Source organism: Vollenhovia emeryi, unplaced genomic scaffold (assembly GCF_000949405.1).
Source record: "Vollenhovia emeryi isolate VEMERY1.0 unplaced genomic scaffold, V.emery_V1.0 DF939441.1, whole genome shotgun sequence".
Classification (NCBI taxonomy): Eukaryota; Metazoa; Arthropoda; class Insecta; order Hymenoptera; family Formicidae; genus Vollenhovia; species Vollenhovia emeryi.
The window spans coordinates 15,068-23,012 of record NW_011966925.1 but is presented as its reverse complement, the minus strand read 5'-3'; the positions used below and the strand labels follow the sequence as shown (position 1 = coordinate 23,012).

Sequence of the window (7,945 nt, the reverse complement as noted above, 5' to 3'; positions counted from 1 at the left end):
GACTATTCTTATTGCGCACGAAAATGAAGAATATAATTTCGTATAGCACCAGTCACTAACGTTTCGTTACTTGCCTTTCTATCAACTAAATGTTAGTCTTAAAGTCGGTTACTTAAACGAGAAATCATGCAACATTCGAATTGCGCATTGTAAGCATTTAGCTACCCTTTAAATATTGCCAGAATTTCCTTTGGTTATACACTTGTAAGAGTCTTTACAATCGAGACAACTTTCCATGGTTACGCGTAATCGATTCGTAAAAGAAAAATGCAAGAATTTCTACAAAACTACGTGATTCGCACTATCCCATGCCTTCACCTTGTCGATTTGACCATCTAGCAATTTAGCCAATCTAAATCAACTAAATCGACTCCAAAGACGCAAACTGAATTATAAGAATATTCTATCTACTATCGAGTTCAACAGGAAGCACGGCTGCAACGAATAAACGCTAAACGTAATCTTCAATGAAATATCAATGTTGATTTGCATAATAAAAAATGGCAAGTATGGCACGCAAAATTTTCATCCGACCACTGCGCGTGTGTCTCTGTCTCTCTTTCTCCCTCCCTTTCCTCAGTATATACGTGTATGTGTATATTTATATATGTACTTATACGTGTACGTATAAACGGATATTTTGTGCGTGGTTTATGTCACATGTAATCTTGCCATTCGTTATAGTCGATAAAAAGGAACTGAACTAGAAAGGGACTATACAGAATTTGTTTACGCTCAGCTCGGTCTCGGCGCGTCTCCTCTATTCTCTTTGCCTCCAAAGTTGTACCGCACAAATTAACAACGGACATGTAATCGTCAAGTAATTGTTCGACGAGAGAAGAAACTGATCTCTCCTCGATTAGCCACCTCGGGGTTAACGACGGTTGTATCACCGCAAACAGTTTAACATTTAGCTGCGACGGAAACTGCACGGAATCGCGCGTTTATCTTCGAGGAAAGAAAACTATGTCGTCTGAAAAAGTCCCGTGTCAGCGTGGCACATACGTCGAATACGTCGCGATATGCGATATCGCGACTTCCGTCGAAACAAAATGAAATCGATTCCTTTCCCTCGGCGAACAAATCAGCTTGACACGACCATAACTTGCAGCTCTAGATATATGGTGCACACGGAAATTTCTCTATATATTCCTCTACTTTCAAGTTTAATCACAATACTCACTTTACGAATCGATACGCCATAAATCGTCCAAGTTGAAATCATAAGCGAAAAAATCGTTAGTCGTACGTCGACGATAACAAAAATCCAATAAAGTCACGAATTAAATTCCGGCATGTCCGGGACGAAAATTTAATTCGATCGTCAATTACATTTCCGCACATTAAGGCATAATTCAATTAAGCTGCCAATTAAATTCCTTTATGTTAACTAGAATTTAATTTAGCGGCAAACGTTGAATTTTTCTACGTTAACGTGTGTTCACTCAAGCTAAGGAATTGAGCTCTTATTCGCTGACGTGAACTCAATGAAATAGCAAGAATAGAGTTTTTACATGTAAACAACAGAGTTACTCGAACTAGAAAATTAATTGCGCGTCTACAGGGTGCTCCCGGGTTAAATGGCTAAACTTGAAAGATGTATTGAGGACCTCAAAGCAAGAAAAATTTTCCTCTGGAAATATGCTCGTAAACGTTCCGTTCAAGAGATATTGACGTCTGAAGTTATAAACTTTTAGGAATGAATAATTTCGAAATATGACTATTTCTTTGATTCAGAATTCCTTGTTTGGTAAATATGGCTTCATCTGTCCATAAAATGTTTTGCGAGAATTGTAAATCATAATTCGTTTGATTTAAAAACCAATCGCAAAACATTCAGTACGACGGAACTTTGTTTACGAAATCGAAGGTCATTGATAGGCTTTTATTTGCATGGTAAACAAAGCGTCGTATCATCGTACTTAGTTCGTTGAATGCTTTCGTCGAATAAACTGGTATGAAGTGCCTGTTAATGATCTTCAATCATTAAAACGGAGGATAGCGCAGGCGTGTAACGAAATTACAGACGCACAGTGTCAGTCAGCCACTCATTCTGTCATCGCTAGGTGCAATGCATGTCTCCAAGCTGGAGGCTATCATTTTGAACAAAATGTTTAATTAAATTTTTATTATTAAAAAGCAATAAAGAGGATAAATCTAAATTATTTCGAAATTATTCATTCCTAACAGTTCATAACTTCAGAAGTCAATATCTCGTGAACGGAACGTTTACGAGCACATTTCCAGAGGAAAATTTTTCTTGCTTTGAGGTCCTAAATACATCTTTCAAGTTTGGCCATTTAATCCGAGAGCACCCTGTATAACATAAGTATTTTAATGCAGCTAGAGACGAGACGTATCCCGTATTATATCCAGCCGGAATTTAATCCAGCAGCCCCCCCGAAATTTCTGCACATCGGCGAAGTCCGAGTCAAATGGCGATGTAAATTTTTACATGTTGCGAATAGTTAATTAAACCGCGAATTAAATTTGCGTTAAACGCCGCGGGCGACGCTCGGCGCGAGCGTCCCTTTGCACAGAGAGCGGAGCGGAGGAGGAGGGAAAAGTCATACGGCTATACCTCACGAGAGACCCTGCGGCGTGAAGCAGATCTTCTCCAGCTCGCCGGTCGACGAGCTGACCGGCGACTCGGCTCGGTCGTCCTGCTCGGCCGCCAGCTGCTCGCTGTAATAATGGGGCGTGCTGAGATAGTCGATGAGCCGTCGGGGCAGCGGTAGGGTCGGGATCAAATCCCTGCGCACCATCTTCAGGATGACGAACCTGCATGTGTGCTGCAGGCTCTGTACCTGCTTGAAGCGCGACACCGGATGGAGCAGCTGCACCCGCATCGGGCCCAAAACTGGCCGCCGGTGCAGGAAGAAGAGATAGCGACCGCTGCGCGAGTGTTCGACCGCGTTCTCGATGAAGTCTACGATAGTGTGAGACTTGAACTTGGTGCAGCTGCCGAAGCTAAAATTACCTGCGTACCGAGAAAGGTGAATTTAAAGCACGTTTACACATTTCGTAAGAGAGTCCCGTGGACGGCGGAACTTACCCTGATCGTGTTCTATCCTTACGTGCCGCACGCAACTGTTGAGTCTGAACGACAAGGAGAAAATGTAATGATCGTCACTGCTGTCTCGCACGATAAACGAGCCGTCCGGTTCGTTGGACAGTATTTTCTCCGCCGCCTCGCCGGATATAGGTCCCCAATACCATCCGTACTATTTCAGAAAACACACATATTACGGATAGGTTTTAGCAAAACCTTCCCGTAGCAGAAGAACACCGAAATTTACATACGTCCTTCACTTTCTCGATACTGGCTGCAAAATCCATGCTCGTGTCCTCTGCGACGTCTTCTTCCGGTCGCGTGACAGGCGGCGGGACTTGCTGCTGTACCGAGCTCGGCGACTCGCACTTGGGCGCCATCGCTGTAAGGGCCTCCTCCGCCTGCTCCACACCTACCTGACTGTTACTCTTGGGCAGGGGTGGCAGAGCGCGCTTGAAGAACGGCAGCTTCTGCGCGGATGGCTCCACCTCAGACGGAGCGGTGTTGTTGTTATTGGTGTGCTGGTCGGAATCGACGCCCTCCTCCTCCTCGACAATCTCTCCCTGCACGATGCTGTTCCGTTTTTCCACAAAGTGGTCCGGGGAACCCAATCGCCGAAATCGGAAGATGTTACAGAGCGTTTGCTTGAGGTTCAGCGAGAAATTACGCTGACTCTTCTTCATCTTCTCCCGCTCGGACTCGCTCTTCTCCTTGTGCGACTCGTCGCGCGCCTTCTTGTGCCTGATGCCGACGAACGCGTTTCTCTTGTGCTTCTTTACATTGTTCGAGTTATTGTTGTTGTGATTGTTATTGTTGTTGTTGTGGTGATGGATCATCAGGCCGTTACTAGTGCTTTTGTTGGACACCGGCGTGTCCGTGGACGAGTCGGTATGCGCATTACTGTTATACCTATTAATAGCATTAGGGTATTATTAGATCATCGTTATACAGTAGCCAAGAACATTTGTCCAACTTGAATATTTCAAGACATCTTACGACATTGAAAATAAATAGAAGAGAATTAGGAGACAAAAATTCGCTGCCTATTCCCATACAGCATAGATGGTTGCAGTTACATTGCAGAAACGTTGCGATCTTGCAAATTGCAGTGCAATCTTGCAGGGATATAAAATTGCAAACTTTCGATAGCAATATTGCAGCAATGTTTGAAAAGTAATAAAAATACTATATTTTCTATTTCAAAAAGTTTATAATGTTATTTTCGTTGATACCAATAATGCGCGAATTATTCAGTACTTGATCAGTGCGGTGTTGCTCGCAATCTCCATCTATTGTGAAGCGACATAATCTCCTTAGGTTGCTTCGCAATAGCTTGCTGTGTATTGAAAAAGACCCGGATGCATATGTAATTAGTAAATTCTCTGCTTATGTACAACAACAAATTATTCCCAAAATATTGCACTGCAACATTGCTATAATGTTGCACTACAATCTCTCTGAGGGCAGACATTTCAACGTTGCAGCAATGTTGCGCAACGTTGCTGCAATATTGCAATCTTGCAATGTAACATTTCTGCAATCTTCCTGCAATCTTTCTGTGCTGTGTGGGTTATACACACCTACCTATTATTATTATTTACACTGAGGGCCTTGGGCGTCCCGGCGAGATGCACTGGCGTGTGGCCCAGCAGAGGAGCCTTGTCCCGTTTGATCTTATTCTCGCTAGAATCGCTCGAGCTCGAGTACAACGTCTGCAGGTACTGTCGCACCTCGTGCAAGGTCATGTGGATCGGCTCGCCGATGTTGTGTGCATGTCCGTTTGACGTTCTGACACTGTGACGGCCAGAAGTACCCGGCACGCTGTGTCGTTTGCCGCCACCACTAGCACTAGAACTACTACCACCACCGCCACCGCCGCCGTTGCCACCGTTGCCGCCTCCACTGCCACCGCCACCGCCACCGCCACCGCTACCGCCACCCCCGCCATTGCCACCACCGCTAACGCTACCACTACCCGCCCCGCCGCTGCCGCCGCCGCCGCCGCCGACACCGGGATTGCCGTCGTTACAGCACACGTCGGCCAACAAACGCTGCGACTTGATGACGTGCGTGATGGCACGGGATTTGCCGCAGTAATGACGCGCCTGCTGGATGTGCGCCTCCAACTCGCTCTGCGAACTCGCGGAAACGTTCCGCCGCCTCTTGCGATGATGCCGGTGCCGCTTAGGCCGCTGCGGCGTTCGCAGATCGTGCAGCGGCCGCACCACGTCGATCGGCACTGTATAAATGTCCGAATCGAATGGTACATTGTACATGTCACTTATTTCACTTGTCGTCAGCACGTCGTGCGACATCGCGGACGTGATGAAGCTGCTGTCGTCGGCCTTGTGGCCGAGCCCGGTGGTGTTGATGGAATTGTGGGAGCTGGACAGTCGCGAGGAGGCCAGCGAGCAGCGTGAGTTCGGTCGGTTCAGCGTGTTGTACGGAGTAATAGTGATTGTGGCGGCGCCCTGGCACACTGGCGGCGTTATTAGATCCCACATGCGCTTGGGATTGGTCTGCTGGCACCGGGTCACCACCGAGACCGGATTCGTGACCGGCGCGATCCGCCCCTCCGGCCAGGAGATGCGACAGGAGATCGCCAGTGCCTCCTCCACCATTAACTGTATCATGTTCTCGGCGTAGTCGTCGATCCAGCGCGGCGTACGGCGTCTCATTAGCCGCGCGTAGTTGAGAATCGGCGCCAACGAGGACTCCGAGTCCGGTGGCGACGGGCTGTCCTGGAATTCCGGCGGCGGCTTGATCGCCACGTCGACCACCTCGACCTCCAGCTTGCCGTCCGCGTCACCCCAGCCCGGGCCCTTCTTCAGGGTGTTAAAATTCTCGCCGCACATGCCGTCCGAATAATCGAAAGAATCTTGCGATAGAGACTTGCTCTCTATGTCGCTCTCCTGCATCTAAAAAAAAAGATAATTTCAGAGATCGAGGGCGTACGCTTCGAAAGAGGTATCTTTAATATCTTGACTATGCACTTCTACACAATCGTACTCTTTGATACATCACCTGTAAGTTTTATCGACATTGTTGCGTACTTATATTTTATAAATTAAACTTCTGTACTTTCGCTCACATAATGTAACTTTTTGTAGATTTCTTGCTGTCACATCTAATGGGTGATATTTGAGAAGGACCAGTATTACTGGTCAAAACGTCGTGTATTAATTGAAAATATACCGTGCCAGTTATCGTCGGTATAATCCTTTTATTGTTGAGGTATCTTCAATTGCCGTTGACCTACCTCCATCGCAAGATGTGCCCTAACGGAATCGCTGGATATTGAACCCCCCAGGCCACTGCTACCAAGATCACTGAGAGGCCCAGCGCTCAGCGAACACGATGGCGGGGAGTCCATCTCAGATTCCGTTGTCTCAGCTGTGCACTGGGAAGTCTACGGTAGCCAGAACTTTTGATATTTCCACGACGCCCCCTGGAATCGAACACAAATCGTGTATTCTCACCTCGATTAAAATACCTCTGAATCAAGATGTCTAACCTGAGAAAAAGTATTACGGGCAATGTACGACTGCCTCACCAGCTCCATATTCGTACATTCGCTTGTACTTTGCGCATGGTCCATTATGAGTGAGAAATTGCAGTGGCAAGTTGTCGAGCGACGCGGTTGACAGTCCTGAAACAACAACACGATAGCGCAATCTGAGTTCCAAGTGGAGCAACCTACACAGGAAGGATGAGTCACACGCGGTATCGATGAAATGTCACAACTACAGATATGAGTCACAAGGATCAATTTCATTCACCCACGATCGAGGACAGTTTAGAGATCCGTTCGAGAGACTTGCTAAAGTATTCGCGCGTAGGGGTCCTCCGAAAAAGAGAAAAGAGCAGGAAGGAGAGAATCGGAGCTTCCTCCCCGGTGACGTCGACAGCTAACCGAGTCCGTCCGTTTGGCCGCGGCGAGGAGGTCGAGGCCTAGGTCTCACCGCGCCAAATGAATTGGCTAAACGCGGCTCTCTCGTGTATCCGACCAAGGAGAGAAACAGGGTGCTCCCCTCGGTCGCTGAACGCGCGACGACGGATCGGCCGGGGGGGTATTTCGGTGGAGCGCTCGACGAGGAGGAGGAGGAGGGGGAGGGGGGGGAGAAGGAGGAGGAGGAGGAGGAGGAGGAGAAGGAGGAGGAGGAGGAGGAGAAGGAGGAGGAGGAAGAGGAGGAGGACGGACCGACGTGCTGCCGCGTTGCACGAGCCTCGGGAGGACGTCGCGCGGACGTTTGCGCGCGAGCTCTCGACGCGGGAGAGGCGACTGGACGGCGACGCCGTCCGCGCGCGCGGTGCTTACCTGTCGTTCACGCTAAATCGGCTGCGGCGCACTCGCGATCCGGGCCTCGTCGTCGTCGTCGTCGTCGTCGCGCAGGGGCACGCCGTTCATGATCGCCGCATGACGCGCGCGGTTGCCCACGCCGGGAGCCAATCGATATCTGGTAGGACAAACGCGGAGCAGCCTCACGTTTCGCCTCGCACCATGTTCGGCTCAGTCCGGTTCGCCGCGTTCCGCGCCTAGCGTCACGCCTAGCCAATCGGCGCTGCCAACCTCGCCGCGCCGTGGCGTGCGCGATCGCCGCCTTGTGCGCGTAGTACTACGAGAAGCTTTACGGCGCGGCGCCGTGAATGTGCCGTTGCACGTAAAGTTGCACCAATTGTTTCGTGTTATACGTATATATATACGCGCGCGCGGGACGTGCGCGTCACGTTCAAACCATGGACCTAAGAATCTCTGGACCGAGCATACGGCGAGGGGGCTGTTAAATTTGCGGTAAGGGGGGCGAGAGTGCTCTCCTTTTCTGTCCTCTTTGGTATCTCTTTCTACAAGAGGTCACAGTGACCTCTTGTAGAAAGAGATACCATGAGATACCA

At 48.8% G+C, this 7,945-nt stretch overlaps 2 protein-coding genes across 4 annotated transcripts in view; one reads left to right on the top strand and one right to left on the bottom strand.

Annotated features, from left to right (window-relative positions):
* On the bottom strand, positions 1-7,448 carry LOC105557621. Its single transcript, XM_012004908.1, has 8 exons — positions 7,371-7,448; positions 6,567-6,701; positions 6,312-6,500; positions 5,075-5,970; positions 4,637-4,897; positions 3,304-3,961; positions 3,056-3,224; positions 1-2,980 (listed from the first exon to the last, which is right to left on the bottom strand). The coding sequence occupies exons 3-8, from the start codon at positions 6,423-6,425 to the stop codon at positions 2,583-2,585; spliced, it is 2,496 nt and encodes an 831-aa protein (XP_011860298.1). The 5' UTR covers positions 6,426-6,500; positions 6,567-6,701; positions 7,371-7,448; the 3' UTR covers positions 1-2,582.
* A 6-nt stretch (positions 7,449-7,454) lies between these two features.
* LOC105557622 (flavin reductase (NADPH)) overlaps positions 7,455-7,945 on the top strand; it is a 10,655-nt gene continuing 10,164 nt past the window's right edge. For all 3 annotated transcript variants that reach the window (XM_012004910.1, XM_012004911.1, XM_012004909.1), the window contains exon 1: positions 7,455-7,512. In XM_012004910.1, coding sequence (XP_011860300.1) covers positions 7,470-7,512 — 43 coding nt within the window. In that variant the 5' untranslated portion in view covers positions 7,455-7,469. The remainder of the gene's footprint in view (positions 7,513-7,945) is intronic.

Excerpts from the sequence above, each read along its gene's own strand:
- LOC105557621 (XM_012004908.1), bottom strand. The coding sequence starts at position 6,425 with ATGGACTCCCCGCCATCGTGTTCGCTGAGCGCTGGGCCTCTCAGTGAT. Across the intron at positions 3,962-4,636 it reads AGTGTAAATAATAATAATAG|GTATAACAGTAATGCGCATA; the intron begins GTAGGTGTGTAT and ends TGCTATTAATAG. Across the intron at positions 2,981-3,055 it reads AAGGATAGAACACGATCAGG|GTAATTTTAGCTTCGGCAGC; the intron begins GTAAGTTCCGCC and ends CTCGGTACGCAG.